This window comes from Hippopotamus amphibius, chromosome 13 (assembly GCF_030028045.1).
Source record: "Hippopotamus amphibius kiboko isolate mHipAmp2 chromosome 13, mHipAmp2.hap2, whole genome shotgun sequence".
Lineage (NCBI taxonomy): Eukaryota > Metazoa > Chordata > Mammalia > Artiodactyla > Hippopotamidae > Hippopotamus > Hippopotamus amphibius.
Window position 1 is genome coordinate 41,374,312 of NC_080198.1, and position 25,915 is coordinate 41,400,226.

The 25,915-nt window shown below is 40.5% G+C and overlaps 1 protein-coding gene and 1 non-coding gene across 2 annotated transcripts in view; one reads left to right on the top strand and one right to left on the bottom strand.

Moving 5' to 3' along the window:
• The window catches only part of SACM1L (SAC1 like phosphatidylinositide phosphatase), a 68,255-nt gene extending 46,021 nt beyond the window's left edge, over positions 1–22,234 (bottom strand). Inside the window, exons 1-3 of the mRNA XM_057706856.1 lie at positions 22,038–22,234; positions 3,413–3,510; positions 43–117 (exon numbers count right to left, since the gene is read on the bottom strand). Coding sequence (XP_057562839.1) covers positions 43–117; positions 3,413–3,510; positions 22,038–22,069 — 205 coding nt within the window. The 5' untranslated portion in view covers positions 22,070–22,234. The remainder of the gene's footprint in view (positions 1–42; positions 118–3,412; positions 3,511–22,037) is intronic.
• A 229-nt stretch (positions 22,235–22,463) lies between these two features.
• Positions 22,464–22,536, top strand: TRNAR-ACG (transfer RNA arginine (anticodon ACG)). Its single transcript has one exon. It is a non-coding gene; the product is annotated as a tRNA-Arg (tRNA).
• The last annotated feature ends 3,379 nt before the right edge of the window (positions 22,537–25,915 follow it).

Here is a 25,915-nt window from a genome sequence, read left to right on the forward strand (position 1 = left end):
ATTTAATTACCTTCTTTGTCCATCTTAGCTTATTTTTCTTACCTGCCACCAGATGGATTGTCCCCAGTATACCAAATATTGGTCTTGTGACAGCCGAAGGAGGAATATCTTTCTTGACTTCAAAGAAAAAAAGAAAAATCACTTAGAAAAAGTTCACCAACTGAGAGAAATTGTTTCATTTCAATGGTTACTTCAATATGCATGCTTTGTTCTAAGAAAGCAATATTCCCTCTTTAGTGTTAGAGCTCCATTTTGGCAGAATATAAAATAAAGATGTCCACGTTACATATAAAGGTCTCTGCCTGTCTAGAATATGGTGCCAAAAGTAACACGCTTCAGGGACTTCCCTGGTGGCACAGTGGTTAAGACTCCCAATGCAGGGGGCCTGGGTTTGATCACTGGTCAGGGAACTAGATCCCACAAGCATGCTGCAACTGAGAATTCACATGCCACAACTAAGTAGCCCTCCTGCCACAACTAAGACCCAGCGCAACCAAGTAAATAAATACTTAAAAAAAAAAAAAAAAAGGTAACATGTTTCAGCAACCTCACTACGTACATTAAGGGTTATTTCCAATGAATTTTCAACCAAATTTATTCAACCTGTTGTCAGAAATCAAATCTTTACAACTTTAAGAGAATAAGAAAGTAAATGGAAGTTGAGACAAGATTTTAATCTCAACATGCAACAAATGGAATGCAAAAAAAAGGACTCGCCTATTCCCTAATAAGAATGTGGGAAATGGAGGCAAAGATCCAAGAGAATAAGGAGGAAGGAAAAGCCTCCTGCTCGTGTCTAACAGAAACTGACACAGGGATCCAGAGAAGTAATATCATTAGCTGCAATTTTATCACTAATGGCCCTGTTAATAAAGAGTACCTTGGAGTACAAGGTTCATTTCACAGTTGTTAAACTTTAAGCCAATGTGTTTTACAAAACATATTTTGCAGAACTCTAGTTTAAGGAATAATGCCCCAAAAGAAGGAGGTAGAGTCTCCCAGTCAAAGAAGCTTATTTTGCTACATTCATACTAACTCCACTCCCTCTCCCAGAGTCACAATGCACAGTAGGGAATTAAAGGCTCTGAGAAGGCCTACAGTAAAAGAAAGCTGTTCCACTGTTTAATTCAGACTTTTCCAAACTTATGTGGCTATAAAATTTTTCTTTCAGTCACCGTTTATTTGTCATCCTGGAACCCATTTTGAAACACTGCTGTGAACTCAAGTCCTGTTTCTTAAAGGCAGTTCTGTTATTCTGAATAATGTAATTCTGAATAAGGTCTTGTTTCTCTCAATTATTCAATTTATTTAGCAATGCTATGCCATAATTAACTACCATGAAAAACGGAAATACCAATGCAGTGAAAAGCTCAGAAAAAATTCTGAATATATTGAGCATCATTGATAATTTTAAATGTACTACTGAGAGAGCTATAAGTTATATTACCTGTAGTGTAACAGCAATAAAACTATGATAACTCCTAAGACCATTTTGGTTTTTCATGGAAGAAAAAACATCCCTCTTTTTGTGGCAATGGTCTGCATTCCCAATAGTAAAAGGAAACTGGCAGAGAAACTCTGATCAATAGCCCCTCATCAGACTTCCCTGGTGGTGCAGTGGTAAAGAATCCACCTGCCAATGCAGGGGACACGGGTTCAAGCCCTGCCCTAGGAAGATTCCACATGCCACGGAGCAACTAAGCCCATGCACCACAACTATTGAGCCTGTGCTCTAGAGCCCATGAGCCACAACTACTGAGCCCATGTGCCGCAACTACTGAAGCCCACGCGCCTAGGGCCCATGCTCCACAACAAGAGAAGCCACTACAATGAGGAGCCTGCGCACCACAATGAAGAGTAGCCCCCACTCTCAACAACTAGAAAAAGCCTGTGTGCAGTAACGAAGACCCAGCACAGCCAATAAATAAATAAAATATATAAGTTAAAAAAAAAAATGCCTTCTCGTATAGAAAGAATGAGGAGTGATATGATCTAAAAAAAAAAAAAAAATAGCCCCTCATCATCACTGGCTTCAGGTCAAAGTATCTCTTCATGTGTCTACCAATGACTGTTTGTTATCATTTTGACATCCAAACTATTCAAGACCTTTAGGTTTGTCTACTCAAATGGGTCTGCAATCTCTACTTACAAATAAAATGTCACTGAAAGGTCAAAAAATAATCGAAAATACAACCATACTAAAGCTTTTATAAGACAGTAGGTGGCAGGGAATTCCCCGGAGGTCCAGTGGTTAGGACTTCGTGCTTCCACTGCAGGAGGCATGAGTTCAATCCCTGGTTGGGGAACTAAGATCCTGCATGCCGCACAGCAAGGCCAAAAAAAAAAAAACACTGCTAGGTTGTATCAGTATGGTATAAAGAAGTAGTGGGACTAAACTTTAGAAGTACATCAGCGGTGGTTAAAACCAGTCAGCTATTCTCAGAGAGCAGCAACCAAGCAACAGTCATAGGAAATGCCAAATTATCAAATTGAAACAGCTCTCACTTCATTTGGTCAAAGGAAAAGCTATATACAGTACTTACCAGAATAAGCAGATAACCAAAGAAATGGAGACTTATAGTCTTACCTTTCTTACACTTTAGTATCCTATGCAAAATATTTTCACGTTTCACTTTATCTGTTCAAAGGATATTTACTATTTACTGAATGCCTTCTCCATAGTTATTCAAATACTGTACTTAAGAAAAAAAATATAGAACTCTGTCTAGAGGTGAATTTTTAAACAAATGAAATATGAAATTCTATATGTGATATCATGTGGTACATTAATTTGTCACCAAAATTACTTCACATTAATCTAGTCAGAAATCAGTGTTCCACACAACTGAAAAACAAGTTGCTTTTCACACCCCAGGGAGGCAAAACCAAAATATAACTGGATAGATAAAGCTTGGGAAAATCACTCTGCCTAAAACAGAAGTTTCAGTCAGTGATGTGTATATTATTTTTCATTTATTAAATTATCCTCATAAATTGAGGTACAGAATTCTCAAAAAAATTTATCCTCATAGTCATGAATATTTTCAAAAACAAAGCAGCTGTTAAAATTCCACATACTTAATGCTAAAACAACTTTCTCATACTCAAATACTTCAATGCTTACAGCTAGACAACACATCAACAAACACAAATCCTGTTATAGTACTGATAAGGAAACAAAGAAAAAAATTTTAAATCCTCATGAATAGCTGCCTAAAATTTTCAAGATCATTTCTCCTTTTCATGAAAAGGAAAAAGTATAAAATTAATGTGTAAAAATCAAACGAGGTAGGAGGAATTAAAATTTTCTAAGAAGACATTCAGAGATCCACACACTGACATAGATCTCATTACCTACTGCAATTTAGGTGTAAAATCTTTCTAGACACTTCTAAATCTGGCCATGAAATACCTGAGAGCGTAACTTCTGTGGACACACGGTCGATGATAAGTACATCATCTGCTCCATCATCACAAGCTTCCACATAAAATTTTTCAGGTGTGATATGCCTAAGAAGAAATTTAAAACCATAATGAACAAAATGAAAACTTGCAAAAAAAACTAATTTTATAACAATTTAACAATGTTTACACTTGACATCATTTTCCCAGTTTCCCACCTTCTGAACAGAAGGCTGTTAGGCTGTCCTTATGTGTTCACTGCAACTCTTTTCATCTAATTTAATGCTGGTAAGGTTTCAACCTGCTGTAAAACCACCACTTTAACTTACATAAGAAAATCATACTGAAGTCTAATTCATACTCAGCATGGTGCGGAAGGCAATGCAGCACAACTGTCAGGAGCACAGGCTATGGAATCAGACTAAGGGTGCTGTGCGAATCTGGGCACGTTACTCATCCTCTCTGTTCTTCAGCTCCCTCATCCACAACATAAACACAATACCAGACTCATTAAAGGGCACTCTTGTGAGGACAAGATGAGCTCATCTTTGACCATCACTTAGAACACTGGACACATAACCAAGATTTAAGTATTAGCTAAAAATATTAAGAAATACATTTCCACGAAACTGTTTAAAATAAACTACTTTAACATTCTGGTATTTCGTTAGAATACTACCTATGTGTTCTTGAAAAAAAAGTCTCATTCTACTAAATAAAAAATAAAGGAGGTAAAATTAGGGTCGGGACAGAGTACTCAAAATTTATGCAACTTTGTAACCTGAGTCCAACAAAAATTAACAGTTGGCTCCTCAGGAGATAACTTGGATAACTCCAGCAAGCAATTCAGCATGGCTGGCGGCTGCCTCAGGAAATAACAATCAACAAAAACAATGAAGTGAAAATAAAGATTTGCAGGCACTAAAACAATGAAGACTGAGGCTGTTGTAAAGGCGGGCACAGGAGTAAATACAGGTATCCGCTGGTGATGGGTTCCAGATACCAAATCTGTGGATGTTCAAGTCCCTCATATTAAACGGTGCAGTACAGTCAGCCCTCTGCAACCACAGATTCAACCAAGCTGGAACCTGCAGGTACAGACCTGCAGGTATGGAAGGTCTCCAGAAGCTGACCAGAGTTGGGGAGGTACCTGGCTTGTTTGTTTTTCCAGGGATTAATCTCTGTTGTTCTTAAACCATACTTGAAAACTTCTGTCTGTGCAGCAGCCAATCTGAGAGCTTTTTCCTTTCCTTTTTGATTCTACTCCTTTTATTCCACTCTCCTTGCCAATGAAAAATCTTATATAAACCCACACATCATCACTGACATCATTTCTCATTTACTGACCACATATAAGCTATCTGGTGTTACAGAAACAAGTCCTGTAGCAGAACAAACTGTACTGACCGTTTCTGAGGAATAATCAACCCTTAATTATGCAAATAAAACTTACATCTTTTTTGTGGTTCATCTATAACTAACTTCTTAATATCTCCTCCATGGGGAGTATAATCTTTACTGGAGTATAATTGCTTTATAATGTTGTGATAGTTTCTGCTGTACAACAAAGTGAATCAGCTATATGTATACATATATCCCCTCTCTCTTCAGCCTCCCTCCTACCCTCCCTAATCCCACCCCTCTAGGTCATCACAAAGCATGGAGTTGATCTCCCTGTGCTCTGCAGCAGCTTCCCACTAGCTATCTATCTTACATTTGGTAGTATATATATATCAATGCTACTCTCTCACTTCGTCCCAGCTTCCCCTCCCCCCCCACGCCCCCCCCACCCCGTCCTCGAGTCCATTCTCTACATCTGTGTCTCTATTCCTGCCCTGTCACTAGGTTCATCAGTACCATTTTTCTAAATTTCATATATATGCATTAGCATAAGGTATTTGTTTTTCTTTTCCTGACTTCACTCTGTATGACAGACTCTAGGGCCACCCACCTCACTACAAATAATTTTGTTCCTTTTTATGGCTGAGTAATATTCCATCGTATACATGTGCCACATCTTCTGAAAGTCAATTTTAATACAAAATAAGAAATGTAACAAAGAAAACAAATCTGCTTCAAATATGGCAGTCTTCAATTCAAACTAAATATATATTCCTTTTTATTCCTGAACAGTAGTCCACTGCATGGATATATCACAATTTGCTTATTCATTCACTTGCTGATGGACATTTGTACTGTTTTCAGTTTGGGATACTAGGAATAAAGCCTCTATGAACTTTCTAGTACAAGTCTTAAGACAGACATATGCATCATTTCTCTTGGATGACTACCTAGAAGTGGAATGGCTAGGTCATATGTATGTTTAACTCGCGCAGAGAAGGGAAAAGGGGGAATGATTACAGATACAAGGAAACTTTTAGGGGTGATGAATATATTCACTATCTTGTTACTGGTGATGGTTTCACAGATGTAAAATATATCAACATGTATCAAAGTACACACTTCAAGTATGCACAGTTTATTGTATATCAACTATGCTTCCATGAAGCTATAAAAAGAAAGCAAACTGAGAGGTCCTGAAACAAACTAAAGGAAGTATAAAAAAACTTCCAGATAATCTAGGCATAGGATAGTTACCTTTAGTCTCAAATCATTAAAAAAAAAAAAAAATACCACACATCAGTCCATATCTGCAGAAGATGTTTTGTGCAAGGGTAAGTTGCACTCCAGGAGTAAGTCAATAAATTTATTGAAAAGCTACCATGTGCTAACCATCACACAAGCACTAGGGACAAGGAGGTAGGTGATAAAACACAGGTAACAAATAGAAAAAAAAACTGTAAACAATAAGTAGTCCTGAAAAACAAGACTTCTTTACAAAACTCTGGAAAAAATGCTGTTTCTAAATCAGACGGCAGTTTATAAGCCTCACTCTTTAGAATCCCTCCACACCCCAACAACCCCCAATCTTTTAAATGCTGTTTAAGTGCCTGTGCATCAGGAGATGTCCCACTACATTTTCAGGTCTTAAACAGGCTCAGGATCTGAAAGAGTCATGTGAAATGCTTTCCTACAATGGCTCGTGCTATCATGGACAGCCTGTCCCATCTCTAATGTCCTAAGTAACTCCATGAGCTCTTTTTGTAAGATTCAAATGAATAACAAAGTATCTCTCCTCTGTTATCTTGTTTTTAAAATAAAGATCATGGCATTGATAAGAAACAGTCCATTGCCAATGCTACTTTAGTGTTAAGTCAACTACCAATGATTTATTCTACTCCCAGTAATGCCAGAGCAACCATCCAGAATCACAATCAACAAACACCTGTAGGCCTTATTTACATGGGAAATCAAAACCCAACACTCACATAACTGATCATAAGCCTCTAATCAAAATATTACTTCAACAAACTATAAGAACACTGCATTAGGAGTAGTTACACAGAAAATGCCTCAAGATTTGCAGTCAAAAATAGAGGTTTTAATTCTAACTTTGCTAATTACTAACTACATAATGCTTGCCAAGTTACAAGCATCTCCCCCATGGCAGGCCTTATTAGATACTAGTGGTACAAAGTTCCTGGATCACAGAGCTTATATAGCAATGGGAAAGACAATCAACATGCAAGGAAGTGATTCAGTGAATTCAGATGGTGGTCAACACTATGAAGAAAATAAAGGTAGGGTACAGAGACTATGGGTTAGGGGAGAGAAGATTAAAACAAAAATAAACAAATGGGATCCAATTAAACTTAAAAGCTTTTGCACAACAAAGGAAACCATCAAACGAAAAGATAAACTAAGGACTGTGAGAAAAGAGGTGCAAATGATGCAACCAACATGAGACTAATTTCCAAAATACACAAACAGCTCATACAGCTCGATATTAAAAAAAACCAACAACCTAATCAAAAATGGGCAGAAGATCCCAACAGACATTTCTCCAAAGATGACATACAGATGGCCAACAGGCGCATGAAAAGATGCTCAACGTCACTAATTACTAGAGAAATGCAAATCAAAACTATGCGTATCACCTCACAATGGTCATCAAAAAGCATACACATAGGAACTTCCCTGATTGTGCAGTGGTTAAGAATCCACCTGCTAATACAGGGGACATGGGGTTCGATTCCTGGTCCAGGAAGATCCCACATGCCTCAGAGCAACTAAGCCTGTGCACCACAACTACTGAAGCCCATGTGCCTAGATCCTGTGCTCTGCAACAAGAGAAGCCACTGCAATGAGAAGCACGCGCACCACAACAAAGAGTAGCCCCAGCTCACCGCAGCTAGAGAAAGCCCAGGTGCAGCAATGAAGACCCAACATGGCCAAAAATAAATGAACTACTAAAAAACTGAGTAAGAATTATGAATGAATGTCTTTCTTGATTTATTTGTAAAGACAGTCTATAATAAGAAAAAAGCTTTTAGTATACTAAAAGGCAGTGTTAGCTTTTAAAAGACAGCAAGAGATATTGGTTACACCCAGCTACTTATTTCAGCAATCATTTTTACCCTGCATAACTAAAAATCTGAACAATTAAACTGCAGACAGAATGAGCTGAAAATTAAGAGTTTTACTGTAGAAGTGACTGTGGTAGGCAGAATTCTAAAGATTACCCCCCAAGATTCCTAGCTCCTGATTTTTCATTCAATCTAGGTACTGCCCTACAGATGGAATTAAGATTACTAATCAACTGGAGTTTCTAAGTGATAAAACTTTTAAAAAAACCACTTTTAATGGAATGTCCTTAATTTATATTTTATCAAAGCAAGGTTTTTTCCTTATGTCTTAATATAAGTAACAATGTTTTCTTAAATGACTAGGATCTTGAACACCTCAATTTCTGCACCATCCTACCAAAACATGACGGCTTCAAATTCTAGCAAGAGTATGATGAAAAACTTACAGGTTTTAAACTCTTACAAACCTGGTTTGAATTCCAATTCCATGCTTATTGTCATAAGTCCCTGAACAAACCACTGAACTTCCCAGCTTAGCATTCTCTCCATTAAAAAGTGATGTGATCGGTGAGGGTAAATGAGAGAATATGTGTGACATGCCTGGCATTAAGAAGAGACTCCAAGAAATGGTGGCTTTTTTTTACTAAATGACCTCAGACGACTGAGTTTTAGTTTTGTTTACTCTTCTGCTGTCTTAGTCTCTTGCCAAAGCCATACCATTGCCCCTACTTTAGTTTCACATTTGAGACAAAGGCTGACAAGTACTACACAGTTTTGACCTGGGTTTTATTACATCCATTTTCTTCATATTGCTCAGGGGCCTACGCTCTTCTAAGCTCACAGCTGTATTTGGGGGTGGGAGGAAGTAAGCACAGTTTACTTCACACAAATGGTGTTACTTCTTTAATATCTAATGTTATTCTTAATACAAAAAGATGATTATCAACATACAATCTTAGAAATCAAATTCCTCCATTTTGAATACAATGCACGAAAACACAAAGCATGCATCTAAATAAACAGCCAGTAGAGAAACGCATACTGTGTTCCCTCAATAGCTCCACCCTCTTATACTTTGACTTCCTTTATCTGTATACAGTAGGCCGTCCTTAACCATGGGTTCCACCATCAGTGGATTCAAACTGTAATTGAAAATATTTGGGGGAAAAAAAATTCCACAAAGTTCCAAAAAGCAAAACAAGAATTTGCTGAGCACCAGCAACTATTTGCATAACATTTACACTGTATTTACAACTATTTACATAGCATTTGCATTGTACTAGGTATTCTAAGTAATGATTTCAAGTATACAGGAGGATGTGCATAGGTTATATGTAAATACTACATCACTTACATACAGTTACTTGAGCATCTTTGAATTTTGGTAACTGAGGGGGGCCCTAGAACCAATCCCCAATATATTTAAGCTTCTCATCTGCAAACCTTCTATCATAAAAATACATAATTTGAATGAAGTCACTGAATTTAAAAAATCAAGCTTGTTTCCATATACAAATTTTGGTGTGTTACCTAATAGACACCTTTTAGCCAGTGATAGTTATTATAAAATCAAATGTTGGACTTCCTAGGTGGCGCAGTGGTTAAGAAGCAATCTGCCAATGCAGAAGACACGGGTTCGGTCCCTGCCCCAGGAGGATAACACATGCCACGGAGCAGCTAAGACAGTGCACCACAACTACTAAGCCTGTGCTCTAGAGCCTGTGGGCCACAACTATTGAGCCCATGTGCCACAACTACTGAAGCCCACGCGCCTAGAGCCTGTGCTCTGCCACAAAAGAGGCCACCAAAATGAGGAGCCCACACGCCACAATGAAGAGTAGCCCCCACTCGCCACAACTAGAGAAAGCCCATGTGCAGCAATGAAGACCCAACACAGCCAATAAAATTAATTAAAAAAAAGATTAAAAAAATTTTTTTAATCAAATGTTTATAAGAGCAGAAAAGTCTATTAAAATTTTAATATGTATAAGTATGTAGAATATATACATATAAATATATTAAAATATAAATACATACAAATATATATGGAACAAAAAGTATCCCTAATATAAACAATTAAATGTTTTTCCCCAACTTGGCATTTAAATTTATTTATTTATTGGCTGCTTTTGGGTCTTTGTTCCTGCATATGGTGGCTTCTCTTGTTGCAGCATATGGGTCTAGGCATGCAGGCTTCAGTAGTTGAAGCACACAGGCTCAGTAGTTGTGGCATATGGGCTTAGCTGCTTTGCAGCATGTGGGATCTTCCCAGAACAGGGATTGATCCCATATTGCCTTCATTGACAGGTGGATTCTTAACCACTGCGCCACCAGAGAAGTCCTGGCATTTAAATTTAAAACTGATCTGGAAGGGTGTGGGAACATTGAAAAAATACATACATCTTGGACTAAGACTTTAAATCATATACAAAAAATATACAGCCACAGAAATAGGCCTTTACTAATTGTTACATTCCTAATAATTGTGAAGTTAGTAACTTCACTATTTGCTTAAAAATCCTTAAAATTACAAAGTGAGAAATGGAAATTTCTTTTATAAGAAGATGAAATATACTATATACAACACTTCCAGTCTGGATAGGTACATTTGAAATGAGAAGATCAACAAATTAAATTTCTAATCAAAGTAGAATGAAATGAATTTCCAAGAATGAAAACCCTCCAGAGAAAAAGCCTTGATTGATATCCTTGCAGAAGATGGAATCTGGGGAGTATCAAAAGGTGGGTGCAGGCTGTGTGGCAGACACTAGTCACTCAAATGTAGGTCTGGAAGAAGAAGTGCTTGGAAATGGGCTAATTAACTAATTTTTACCACAGAATCTAACTGCTTATGGGGTGAGAGCCAACAAAGTAAGCAGATTCCAGCAGTAGAGTGCTGAAAAGCCTCAAGAACTAAGGACCTGGGTATGGGGTGAGGTGGGGCAGTGAGATTAACTACAGGTTGGGGGGTAAGAATGAGGCGGTTGAAAGTCTGTGTAAGGAACAATCAGATTACTACCCAAACCTAGAATGTCCAAGTACCTCCCTGACCCTAGGATTTAATGCTTAGAACAGTTCAACAAGAGAGGCCCTGGACTCCAGACGTCAGGCACAGCTGAGAGCAGGGTGAGTCAAGTAAACTCTAGAGACAGAGACAGTCTGCTTACAGATTGGGAAAATCATCTACCCTCTTCCTCTGCCAGGTTCCCAGAATGCTAGCAGCCAAGCATCCCATTCCCCCAACTGCCAAAGGAGCTCTGAATACTGTCTCTGAAGAAACTTACTGGCCCGAAAGAAAAGACCTGCAGATGCTGACATTTAGGGCCCCTCTCCCCAAAAAAGAGTTCCTACACAATCACTCTACAGTGAAGGCCACCAACTGATAAATCCTGACCCACAAACAGACCTTCCAATCTACTTTTTAGTGCCTCATTCTTAAACATGAAATGACAACCAAGGATCACCACATATTTGAGATAAGTTTCCATCACAGAAGGCAGAGAACAACAACAAAAAAAACAGAAACATAACTTTGGGTAAACAAAATATACTAGAACAGAATAAAATTTCAAAACATTTATAACCAGTAGCCTCAGAGAGAAGACACTGCATTCATGAAACAAGAATATCAAAAACAAGGAGAAGGAGGGGGAGGGGAAAGGGGAAGAGGAGATTCAGAAAGCAAGAACATGTTTTTGGACTGACAACAGAAACAATTTGAATATTCAACAGAAGGACTGGAAAATAAAACTGAAGAACTCTCCTTGAGAACAGAATAAAAAGATAAGAGCTGTAAAATAGAAAAGCACAGGAAGGAAGAAAGTGGCAGAGGGAGAGAGAGAGACAGGAGGTGGAGAGAAGAGAGGAAGAAAGAGAGGGGCACAATCCAGGATGTTCAATATCCACTTAGCAGGAACTCCAGGAGAGCATGCAAGAAAGAAATAGTGCAAAAACAAACAAAGAAGAAACCTCAAGCCAAGGGACAAGTTTCCAGATATAAAAGGCCCACCAAATATATGGAAAACACACACACACAAAGGCACATTAAGCATAAAACTTCAAAACACCATACAGGTACAATCCTAAAGTTTCCAGGAAAAACAAACAAACAAGAAAAAACTAAAAATAAAGCCCAAAACACTAAGAGAAAGAAGCACTGAAATATTCAACAGCCACACTAATGGACTATTCAACAGCAAGGTCTTTAAAATTCTGAAGGATAATAATTTCTGAGAATTCTATACTTAGCCACACTATCAAATAAATGTGAGGATAGAATGAAAATATTTTCAGATGTGCAATGTCTCAAAAGATATTTCTCTTTCACTCTCTCTTAGAAGGAAAAGTTGTTTCATCAAAATGGAGTAAATTGACAGAGTCAGACTTGGAATCCAAAACAGGAGAGAAGTAAAAGAAATTCTCATGATGATGATAAGAGGAGGTTCCAGGACAACACAAAAGGGCTAAAGAATAGTCAGTCCAGCTTAAAGCAGAGGGGATAGGGCTCCTGGAGGTATGACTCAGAGAAGAAAATAAATTGATAGTTACTGCCAGGAGAGGAGTTTTATTGCTGTCCCAGAGACTGAAAATTAGCAACAGGTAAATTAAAGAAAAATCAAGCAAATAGTAAAAGCACACTTTTTAACTCAAGGAAAAATGAAGCATTTTTATAAGGAAATGTAATTGTAATATATTATGGACTTCCTTTGAGTCATACCTACACAACCATAATAATGCAAAAACTGAATATCTTAATACAACCACACTAACAGGAGAGGAAAGGAAGAGACATATAAAAGCTAAATTCTCATCTTCTGAAGTAGAAAGTCATCATATGACTAAAATTGGAAAAAAAAATCAGGAAATAGCAGTATAAGCATGTTGTTTAGAAGTGTGGAGCAAAACACCAGAAGAAACTGCTTAAAAACATGAAAGTATTGATAGATGTCTCTGGGACAGTGGGAATTGGGAGTGCTGAAGAGTGCTCTTTTATTATAAGCTTTGGGTAACTACTTAGCTTTAAACCATATACTCATATTAGATTATAATAAAAATTAAGCTTAAAAAGGTGTTAAAAGAACAAAAACAAAAATAAGAATAACTGCGGATCAAGATAAAGAGTTCTATAAGCCTAAGGGCTCTGGGACCTTTGCTGGATCTTATCTCTCAGAGAGATGTTGCTAGAATCTAAGCTGCTGGTGCTGCTACCAGGCTGCTCTGATAAATGTTATTGAAAATGGCTTAAGAATTGGAGCAATAAAGATATGAACAGTAGACTGCCAGCTAATCAATATTTCTAAGAAGAGTAATTACAAGTAATGGCTCAGAATCCAACTAACCATAATAGCAGATGTCATCCCACCTCAGATACCAACATATGCCTTTACTGCCTTCCTCTTTTCTTTTCCCTCCTCCATTTCCCACCACTGCTTAGTTGGCCTTAATACTGAAGTGTGTTTTATGTAATAAATTTCATTCTGTAAGTTTTATGCTCCCTGGTTTCATTTCAAAAGCTAGTGAAATTAACCTTAACTGTAGCACTTACAGTCAGAAACACTTCAGTAAATATTCAGGGTATAATTTTTTGCTGGGGTTATGATTTTGTTATTTTTGTCTTTAAATCTTCACCAAAAAGGTTACCAAGGCTCTGCAGACAAGGACTCTAAGCTTATCCATTTCCACTGGTATTTCTCACACAAGACAGCAGAAGCTCAACCAATTTTCTTAGAGAATAGAACATAATTAGTCAGCAAACACATACATGAAATTGCTTTTTCTATATGGCCCTTAACTAATGTTTTCTTTGGCTCAATGACAGAATAAACAGAATCTTAAAATTTTTTCTTTTCTCTTAGCTAAGGAAAGATCATAAGAGGTCAAATTTTAACTTGATTTGAAGTTACACTGTAACTTATAAGAGGAGAAACAGGAAGCAGGGTGTTCTCTGATTAGAATGTCTACAAAGTGTCACTAACGCCAAGTTCCCCCTAGAGTTTTTCCAAAATTAACCAGTCAACAGGCTATGCTAAGTTCTCAATGTAATAAGTACATGGAAACCAAGACAAGAAGACTCAATGATTAACAAATATCTAGGCAAGATCCTCTCCCCGTTGCAAAAAGACTGGCTCTCAACTGGTGTGATGTTTCTCATTTCAGTAAAACTCTCACATTACTTCTTCATGAAAAAGATTTTAGAAGTTAAAGAAATTCCCTCCAAGAAGATTATTTGGTCATTATGCTGTTGATGTGAAATCTCTAAAGTTCAAAGTAATACTGTATACTAAAATAAACTGTCTGCTGAGGTTATCAGAATCCAATAGGTATCAACTATTAACTCTAACTGAACAGGAATACCACCTAGTTTCTTTCAAGACAGAGGATTTGATACCAACCCAGAGTCCTAGTTTCTGTTAAGATAACACATATTTTGGAAGATATATCAAAATAGGCATGAGCTTGCACTCTCTCTTTTTGATTCCAGAGACCATGGACTTCAAAGCCTATTAGGCTTTAAAAATAAAGGCCCATGGAGATGTGTGGCCAAGATGGCAAGAGTAGGAAGACCTTGAGCCCATCTCTTCCCACAGTCACACCAAAATACAACGATTTACAGAGCAACTATTGATGAGAAAAACTGGAAGACTAGCAGAAGACTAGCTGTATCTTCTACAACTAAAAATACAAAGAAGGAACCACAAGGACTTCCATAATGGTCTAGTGGGTAAAACTCCACACTCCCAATGCAGGGGGCCCAGGTTCGATCCCTGGTCAGGGAACTAGATCCTGCACGCATGCTGCAACTAAGACCCAGTGCAGCCTAAATAAATAAATAAATAATTTTAAAACAAAAGAAGGAATCACAACATAACAGGTAGGAAGGTAGGAGATGCAGTATAGCCAAGACCCAAGCCACAGGGTGGAAGACCCACAAATGGGAGGCTAATTACAACTGCAGAGGCTCTCCCCAAGAGGCAAGGGGTCCAGCCCCACATTGACCGCTCCAGCTCGGGGTTCCTACATCAGAAAGATGAGCCCCCGGAACGTCTGGCTTTGAAGACTAGTGGGACCTACTTTCAAGAGAGCCAGAGGGCTGTGGGAAATAGAGACTCCACTCTTAAAGGGCACACACAAAATCTCACATGCCCCAGGAACCCAGGACAGAAGCAATAATCTTAAAGGAGCCTGGGCCAGACTCACCTGCTGATCCCAGAGAGGCAGGAGGCAACTGGAGCTCACCCCGGGGACACAGTGGCAGCCAACTTTGGGAGCTCACTCTACCACGAGGATACTGGGGCTCGCAAGTGCCATTCTGGAATCCTCCTTCTAACTTATTAGCACAAGGACCTAGCCCCACCCACTGCCTAAACTGGCTCCATCAGCATCAGTACCGGGAAAACTCAGGCCAAGCAACCAGCCAGGCAGAGACATAGCCCTACCTAACCACCAGCAGACATGCTGTCTTAACACCCCCTGAGCCCACAGTTGCCCCAGGACCCAGCCCTGTCCACCAAAGGGCCCAGGACCACCCCCAGACACCAGGGTCCCAGTACTAGCCTCAGGATCCCGAGGACGCTGCAGCCAGGAACCCTGGGACCCAGCTCCACCCACCAGTGGGCTGGCACTAGCCCCAGGACCAGCCTCACCCACTAGTGGGTACGCATCACCCCTGGGATCTCCTAGGTCCCAACCCCACACACCAGCAGGCAGATAACAGCCCCAGGACCACCGCAGCCCCAAAGCCTGCCATATCAGGACCCAGCCCACCCCCTGGGCCCCAGCTCTGCCCACCAGCAGGCCAACACCAACTCTGGGACACCATGCGCTCGCTCTGCAGCCAGTGGATACGGCCAGTAAAATCACCTACGTCCACAATAAGTAGTTAAGGGGCACACAAAACAAAAAAATATAAAAGATGATGTCAATAGAGTAAACATGCAGGGGTGGGGGACGAGAAGAGCAAAAATGCAGGGTTGTTAAAATGCGTTTGACTTAAGAGATCAGCAGCTTAAAACAATGATAGACAGACTGCTATATATAAACTTCAGGGTAATCACAAACCAAAAATCTATAACAGATATACACACACACAAAAACAAAGGACTTCTTTCAAGTGCACATGGAACAGTCTCCAGGACAGTGTGTTTGGAAAACTGGACAACTACATGCAAAAAACTACTCTCTCCATGCAAAGAAGTAAATTCAAAATGGATTAAAGACTTAAATGTAAGACCTGAAACAATAAAACCTCTAAAAGAAAACACAGGCAGTATGCTTTTTGACATCAGTCTTAGTAATAATTTTTGGATATGTCTCCTCAGGTAAGGGAAACAAAAGCAAAAATAAACAAATGTAACTACATCAAATTAAAAGGCTTTTTTTGCACAGTGAAGAAAACGATCAATAAAACAAAAAGGCAGCCTACTGAATGGGAGAAGATATTTGCAAATGATATATCTGATAAGGGGTTAATATCCAAGATATATAAATAACTCAAACAACTCAAGATAAAAAAAAAAGAGTAAAAAATGGGCAGAGGATCTGAATAGACATTTTTCCAAAGAAGATATTCAGATAGCTAATAGGCACATGAAAAGATGCTCAACATTACTAATCATGAAAGAAATGCAGGGACTTACCTGGTGGCGCAGTGATTAAGAATCCACCTACTGCAGGGGACATGGGTTTGATCCCTGGTCTGGGAAGATCCCACATGCCACGGAGCAACTAAGCTCTCTGTGCCACAACTACTGAGCCTGTGCTCTAGAGCCCACGAGCCACAACTACTGAGCCCGAGTGCCACAACTACTGAAGCCCATGTGCCTAGAGCCCATACTTTGCAACAAGAGAAGCCATCGCAATGAGAAGTCCTTGCACAGCAACGAAGAGTAGCCCCTGCTGCAGGCAGCAACCAAGACCAAATTCAGCCAATAAAAAAATTAATTTTAAAAAAGGGATGCAAATCAAAACCACAAGATACCATCTCTCACCTGCCAAATTTGGCTACTATCAAAAAGACAATAAATACAGTAAGTGTTGGCGAGAATGTCAAGAAAAGGGAACCCTTGTGCATGGTTGGTAAATTAGCACAGCCACTATGGAAAAGTTATGGAGGTTTCTCAAAAAATTAAAAGTAGAACTACCATATGATCCAGCAATTCCTGGCTATTTATCTACAGAAAGCATAAATACTAATTAGAAAAGATATATGCACCCCTATGTTCAATGCAACATTGTTTATAAAAGCCAAGATATGGAAGCAACCCAGGTGCCCATCAACAGATAAATGGATAAAGAAGATGTGGTGCCTATATACAATGGAATATTATTCAGCCATAACAAAAGAATGAAATCTTGCCATTTGCAACAACCAATGGACTGACAGGGTATTATGCTAAGTGAAATAAGTCAGAAAGAGAAAGACAAACACTGTATGATTTCACCTATATGCAGAATCTAAAAAACAAATGAACAAACATAACAAAACAGAAGCAGAGGTATAGATACAGAGAACAGGTAGTTGCCAGAGTGGAGGTAGGTAGGGAGAGGAAAGGAATAGGTGAGGGAGATTAAAAGATACAAACTTCTAGTTATAAATTATAAATGAGTCAAGGGTATGAAATGTACAGTGTGGGAAATATAGTCAATAATTGTAATATCTTCGTATGATGACATATCATAACTAGACTTATCATGGTGATTACTCTGAAATGTACAAAAATACCAAATCACTATGTCGTGTACCAGGAACTAACATAGTACTGTACATCAATTACACTTCAAAAACGAACTCATAGGGGACTTCCCTGGTGGCACAGTGGTTGAGAGTCCACCTGCCAGTGTTGAGGACACAGGTTTGACCCCTGGTCTGAGAAGATCCCACATGCCACAGAACTAAGCCTGTGTGCCACAACTACTGAGCCCAGGTGCCGCAACTACTGAAGCCCGCACGCCTAGAGCCCGTGCTCCACAACAAGAGAAGCCACTGCAATAAGAAGGCTGCGCACCACAAGGAAGAGTAGCCCCCGCTTGCCGCATGTAGCAACGAAGACCCAACAAGGCAAAAACAAAAACAAACAAAAAAACTCTGAGAAAAGAGATCAGATTTGTGGTTGGGGAAGGGGACAGGAGAGGGGGAATTGGATGAAGGCAGTCAATAAGAGAGATGTGTGAATAATCTGAATGTCCACTGTACTGTACAGACCACATATGTCTTCATCACAGAATTATTTAGGTTACATCTGTTCTCAGGGTTCTGTCACCTCTGCCCTGGCTGATCTCACAGCTATGACAATCTTTTAAAAAGAAAGGCCACTTCTTACCTGAGGAAAACAACGTTTCTTCAGATATAAGCTGCAGCCGGATTCACTTTCTAAAAGATTTCCTGCCTTACACTTTTTTCACCTGACCTTTTAAAAGGAAAAAACATGTTTTAAATGTTTCCAATCATGCATTTCTGTTGTTAACTGTCTTGTAACTTCAAATTTATCATTGTTTGACATTACCCAGGTTTACACAAATGATTTTAAATCAAAAAAGGAGTTGCAAAATAGAATATTTAGAACTGCCTGAATGTTTAAATAGTATAAATTTTAAATTCTGAACAAATCAATACTGTTTTCTACATCAAAAATCCATATGAGGGACTTCCCTGGTAGTCCAGTGAGTAAGACTCTGCACTCTCAATGCAGGTGGCCTGGGTTCAATCCCTGGTCAGGGAACTAGAGCCCACATACATGCCACAACTAAGACTCGGTGCAGCCTAAATAAATAAATATTAAAAAAAAAATCCATATGAACATGTCAATTATTTTCAACTGTAAGTAACTCATTTCTATACCCAGACATGGTGGAGGACTAAAGTGAGAGCAATCTGATAAAAGAAAAAAGGTAATGAATAGTGCAGTGTAATGGAAAGATCATTGGACTCTGGGCCTGCTGTGTTCCATGGCCAGTTCAGCCATGGTTTGGCTGCGTTGACCTAACGGTGGGGGCCAAGGACAATTATCTCCCTGTCTTGACAATGACAGAGGATATGTATCAACCTAGACTTCACAGAGGCACTGGAAAGATAATACCATACATAAAATGACTTAAGTTGCTGCTACTTCAAAAGAATACATTCCAAATTACCCCAGACTGTGTTCTTTTTGAAGTACTGGCAGGTGTTTTATGCTGGAAAATTCTTTTCATTTACTCAGGTGATCCACTGAGGACCTGCAATGCGCCAGGCTTTATGCTAGGTACTGAGGACTAAAGAAGAAACCATTGTTAGGTGTTTCTAATATGTTCCACATACTTGTAACCTAGTTGGAGAAACAAAGTATATATTAATGATTTCATCATTTCTAGGCAGCAAAGTGAGTGGTTCAAACAGTGCTATGGCTCAATCATTCTAACTTTCAGTCTTCGTGTCCACTAGACAGCAAGTACACTGCTAACGAATAAGAAAATGTGAAAACCCACGTGGACGTCTGGTGTCTAGTCCCTGTGATAGTGGGCTGTTACGGGAGCTCAGTGAAGGGAAAGACACTGGAAAAAAGGCTTTGCAGAGATGAGGACTATCTGTTAAGTACACTGGTTTCATCTACACTCTTTCAATCCTTATAATATTGTGAAGTAGAAATGTTCCCATTTTACAGATGAAAACCCAATTCAGAGAGATTAAGTAACATGGTCAGGACACAAAGCAAGCAGCAGGTGAATCTAAGTCTGTTCTGACTAAAAAAGCCTGAGCTCTCTTTGCTCTACCACAGATATGATCAGCATGTAAAGAGGGGAGAGAGGAAGACATTCTGCATAGAAAGATCAAAATAAGCCCAAGCTTGAAGCAAAAAGACGGCAGCCAAGTTTGATGAAAGAGAAAAAAAGGAGGGGAAAAAAAAGCATTGGGCAATTACGGGAAATAACATAAAGGGATAGACTGTGAAGAGGCTAGAATGCAGGTGGCTAAGAAATATGGGCTTAATCCTGTAAGTCAATAAAATGGAACTGGAGATTTTAAGCAGGAGAGTAGAGAATGAAACTTGGGGCATTAGGAAGGTGAACAGCACAGGACAGAGATGGACTGGAAAAAATGTATGGCATAATACAGAACATTTTAAAATTGCAAGCACTCTGATATTTAAATAAACCCAGTAACAATACTTTCTCAATAAAATAATCAAACTCTCTCTTGTATGGATCTTTCTCAAAACACATCTCTAGTCACTTTTTCAAACAGCCATTATGTCCTACTAATTCTTATGTGGGTCAGAAACCACTTCCACTTCCAATGCATCTAAAAAAATACACCTTAGGTCAGAGGCCACATTTTAAAACCATGCCTCAAAGCAGCAACGGCCAAACAAAAGAAATAAAAGCAGAGACTACAACTCCCAAATTCCTTGGCAAGAAAAAACAAAGTTGTATCGTCATTTACAGAAGCACTCAGAACTATTTTTTCAGGGAAAAAAGTTAAGAACTGACAAATCAGAGAATGACTTTCACATAACCCCAGATCTACTTTTTCACCCAAACTTATAGCTTCCACTTCTCAAAAAAAAATCAATACAAAAGCATCAGCCTCACAACTTAAGTGCCAAATTTCCTTTCTCTTTTATGGACATAGAGCTTTTTTTTAAGGTCTGGACTGGTGCATTTAGTGCCTCCTTGGCAGTTATCATCATAACTCTCAAGTTCTCCATCCCATTCAATCTTTGCCACAGGAAAATTCAATTGCATTTTGTAACCTAATGCTGAGCTGCAATCAAGCCAAGGCTCCATATTGCTTAAACACAACTGAGATGTGGTGTAGGATCACCTTAAACCCTTTAGTGACTATCAGGTAGACAACAACCTAATTAGCCGGCACAGTACACGTGACACTGGCCCCACCAGTACCTCAGTCAAAGACGCTTTGCTAGACTCATTCACCAACAAGGTGATCACCCTGTAAAGGGGAACTGGGAGAGAATAAGGAAACCTGGAAAGTTAAATGTGGAGAGAAGTGTGCAGCTGGGGGTTTCAAGGGAATTACAGTAAAGAGAAGTGGCAAGGGGGGTGGAATGAGGAAAAGTAATCACCTTTTATGTAAAACACCTGATGTCGAGATGGCCTCACTTCTAATTTTGCAGCCCTAACTTTTAACTGAACCCTCCAGAAAGTTGTGAGCTTGAGATTCTGGGGAGCACAGGAAGTGCCCAAACCACATCTTGATGTCCTCATATCCCTGTACAGGAAATGAGACACCCATGCCTAACTCCCAAGATATTTTAACTTATTTACGGATAGATAAGCTTCTCAAAAATTACATTTGCTTCTGCTGCCAAAGACATTCTGCGATATGGTGACTGGGTTTTCAGTCTAGAGGTAAAGCATCAAACATAAAGTAGAACAAAGTTATTCACTGACAAGAAAAGAGTAGGGGGCTGATGGTAATGTTACGGGAAATATTTTTTTTTAAATCCAGGACAAACCCAAACCGTACAAACACCTAATTTACAGCTCTAACAACCAGAGCCTATTTCTCAAAGCCTCAAGAGCCTGACTTTACCAAAAAGTCAATTTGCAGTACCAAAATTCTAGACAGTAGCCCCTGGCTGTCCACATGCGCTTAAGACTCTGTTTTATGCTTGGGTGGTATACTATTTAGAGCCAAGTAAACCTTTTAGGACCTTAAGAGTATTGACTGTAGTTCAAATTTTTCCTGCATCGTAAAGACTGGTCACGAAAGCTTCAAAGCCCAGACAGACAGAGAAAGGCTTATCCATTTGTGTGTGGCCTCTAACATGCTGCTATGGGTCCATGAAATAAGGAAAAAAGCTTCTCGTTTTCTCTCCCAAGCAGCAAGGATAAATTTAGCCTCCACCTCTCCAAAAAATAACAAATAAAACAAAGTGGGGAGGAGCGTGCCCCGAAGGGCTGTACCCAAACGCCGAGCCCGGCTCGCTGGAAGCCGGTGTGCAGCTTCGCTCCCCCGCGGTGGGCGCTGAGGCCGAGTCCAGCGGAGAAAGGCTGGCGGGACTGCCGCTCCCGGGCCTGTGGCGGCTCGGGCGGGGCCCCGGGGACGGCCGCGCCCGGCGAGGAAGACGGGGAGCTCGCGGGGCTCCCCCACTCGGCCCGCCGCCCCGGGACTCGGGAAGCCTCCCCGCGGCCGGCGGCCCACACCTGCCGCCCCACCCGCCGCTCCGCAGACCCTCTCGGGCAACGGCTTCTGGCCGCGGAACTCACAACTTCAGCCGCTCGTAAGTCGTTGCCGCCATCCTGCACCGCAGCCTCCTTCCTCCTCTCTCCGCCCGCCCCGCCCCGCGCCGCCACCTCGGCTACGGCTCTACCGGTCACCCTGGCAAGGCGGCCGCGGGGTCCAGCCTCCTTCCACCCCCTGTCCCCGCCCGGCCGGGCTGCGAGCGAACGGGAGGCGGCCGTGGACAAACTTTGTGCGCGCGCTAGAGAATGCGAGAGGCGCAGCCGACGCGGCGGATTCGAGTGCGCCGAAGAGCGCCGTGACGTCACCGCTGCGGATTGGCCGAGCGGAATGGCTGGGGAAAGGCGAAGCCTTGAGAGCGGTGGACCAGCGTCGCGCAGCGGTAGCGTCGCTGAGCCTGTTGTCGCTGCGCAAGGCATGATACGTGCTACAGTGCAGACCTAGACAGTACGGGGCCAGTGGCGCAATGGATAACGCGTCTGACTACGGATCAGAAGATTCTAGGTTCGACTCCTGGCTGGCTCGAGGCGTACTTTTTGGCACACCTTGGCCTGATGTTACAGGGTGTCCTTAGAAAAGACTCTGGTGTAAGAGTTAAATGTCTTGAATTTAACCTACGTGACATTTCGCTACTGGGCTCGAAATGTCACCTTTTAAGCTGTGTTTGGAACCCGGAGTTGTGTGAGGTGGTTTGTGACTGGCAAAGCGCCCTAATTCGTGATGCACACGAGGAGACTCTGTACATGGGTTCATGTAGGCAAACACACCTAGAATGGTGGTAGTTGGGGGGGAGGCGTAGTGTGCGTGCTGTGGCCCCGGGTTAGCTAGCGGATGACACAACAGCGCATTTAAGGCAGCACTTCTGGCCCTCTTCCCCATGGAGCAGAACCCCCCCGGTGACGTGACGAGCGGCGCAGTCCCAGGTTACCAGGATCGGGCGGGTGAGCTCCGGCTCCAACCTGCCCGGGAGATGGGGGTGCTGCAGTGTGGCTACGCGCGCCGCGGGGGGTCCGCGAAGTGCTCGGGGTCTGCAGTCCTGTCCTCTGAGAGCTCCTGGCCCCGCGTGAATCGGGAAACCTTAGCACACGGGTGTCTGTACAGTATGAAGACCCCGGGTAACCTAGTATTATATATTACCCCTCATTTTATTGGTGCCTGAGTGGAAGACCTGAGAAGGACCGAAGAGTCTGTGGCGGAAAGGAGCGTCAAACCTGAAGAGCGGCTGAAACATCCAGCACTGCCCATTAACGAATCATTCAATCGATCAATTAATCTCTCCAATATAACTTTTTTTTTCTCCTGAGGAAATTACAGGAAACTTGTAAAATACAGAAAAGTGTGGGAATCAAAAAAAAAAAAAAGCAATTTCCCATCCCGAGATCATTACTATTAATGTCATAATTCCTCCCACACACACATCATCAACGTCATAATTTTTTTCCTTATGGATTTTTTTTTCTTCCACACTTTTTAATATAAATAAACCTACGTATTTTTCCCAAATTTGGGGTTGTGTTACAAATGTCTTTGTGTTCTCATTTTGTCCCCTTAGATTTTTTGTCTGAGATTTATGGTCATTAAATATCCTTTGAAGATAACCCATCAAAAAACTAGATATTTTAAACATTACCCTCTTCGTTGGGAATCTGGCTTCTCAGTTTAACATTTCTTAAAAAATAATGCTGTGTTGAATTATTTCTGATATCTTATAAATTTTTAGACGTATGATCAGACATTTTTAGGTCCATTTCATGGACGTTTTTAAGACTTTGGTACATATTTTCAAATTGCCTGCCAAAAAAATTAAACAAATACACATTTCCATCAACAGCATGCTAACACTGAGTACCATAAATTTCATGATTTTTTGGGCAATTTTCATAATTGAAAAACTGACCTTCATTTTATTTATATTACTTGATGTATACATTCTCTCTTAATATACGTACTCATTTTCTTATAGATTTGTTAAACTTTTAAATATATTAAGGACATTAATTCTTTAGCTCTCGAACACATTGCACTGTTTTTAATTTATCTTTTACATTTTCCTTTTCCTCGTAATATTTTGAACCTCAAATAATTTTCACTTTTACATATTCCAGTTTACCAAAATTTACCTTATGGTTTCTCCTGTTGCTCTTTTAAAATTGTTTTGTGTCTGTATTGTTTTTTCCATGTACTTTAACCCATCTGTAATTTATTTCATTGGTCATCCCAGTGGAAAGATCAAGTAAGTCTTAAAACCTGTGACCATTATTGAGCAATTAAGAGCTCTAAGCTCGTTACTTGGACTAATTCAGTCAATTCCACAATAGTCCCATAAAGTAAGTTCAGCTGTCATCCCCATTTTTACAGATGAGGGAACTAAATTTGCTTACGTTCATTGAGCCGTTAGGTGGTGAAACCTGAGTTAGAACTTGAATCTGGGCTTTTGACCCCAAAGCCTCCCTGCCTGAGGGCTTAACTGTGCACCAGAGGCTTGACCACATGAGTAGACACAGGGCTATTCCGTCTGGACGTGGATGGCAACCACATATGCTCCTCACCCCTTCTCCCATGCTAGTTAGCAATCAGAAGACCTCTAGTCCTGAGCACACTCTGGCCCAGACAACGTTTTCCCTAATTACATCTTCATCCCTTGTAGCATCAGGGTCATAGAAAAACAGCAGCCTACGTTTGTAAAATCAGAATAGCTGCTCCCTCATCGCTTGCCCCTTCCCTCTGCAAGTCCTGCCTTCCTGTATGTGGTTGCCTTAAATCTGGAGGGTCACTCACCTCTTGGATTCTTTGGTCATAACCTTATTAGAAAAAAACAGTAACATAGACAAAAGGGAAGCAGACAAAATGACCACCACTGGAGCACGACCTGAAATGTCTCAATAATGAGGTCCAGTTGAAGAAACTACTGATGCTTGGAAGACAATTCTTCTCCAAGGGTCTCGCACATTTCTACACATATTGTGAGGCAGGCACTGCCTTAGTTCCAGGCTATCTTTTCAAGGATGTTTGTGTAGTAAACAGGCTTGGCTGGAAGAGATAGTGTCTCTCTCGAGCAAAAGTCAGGCAGGCTTACTGCCCATTTATAGAAGATCGTGGTTCTCTAAGCTTGGGTTTCCTCTTGTAACTCAGCCCACTGCATGTGCAGGTATCATCTGCCCCTCTTCATGGGGTCCTGTAAGAACTGGAGTTCAGGCAACCAGTGCAAAGGCAGATAGTGTGAAATGCTACTGCTGCTACTATCAGTAATAAAGTGTCCTTTGTCTCTGACCCAGGAGCCTCATAACTTCTGCCAGGATCCACAAAACCATGGCATGCTAGCTTATTAGCTCTCCGGTAGGATAAAACCTGAGACCCCACACAGTTTCAACACCCAAATATTCCTTTCAGAATCTAGAGCTCTCAGCCATAAAAAAAGAATGAAATAATGCCATTTGCAGCTACATGGACAGACCCAGAGTTTATCATACTAAGTGAAGTAAGTCAGAAAGAGACAAATATCACATGATGTCACATATGTGGAATCTAAAATATGACACAAATGAACTTATCTACGAAACAGAAACACAATCACAGACATAGAGAACAAACTTGTGGTTGCCAAGGGGGAGGGGGGCGGGGGAGAGTTGGATTGGGAGTTGGGGACTAGCAGATGCAAACTATTACATACAGAAGTGATAAACAAGGTCCTACTGTATAGCACAGGGAACTATATTCAATATCCTTTGATAAACCATAATGAAAAAGAAAGAAAAGAGAGACAGAGGAAGAAAGAAAGAAAGAAACAAAGGAAGGAAGGAAGGAAGGGAGAAAGAGCTCTAAAAGACCAAATCCCGTTAGCAAAAAGCACCATCTGCTTACTCCACACACAAAAATAAGACCCAATAAACATCGTTATGTTGGA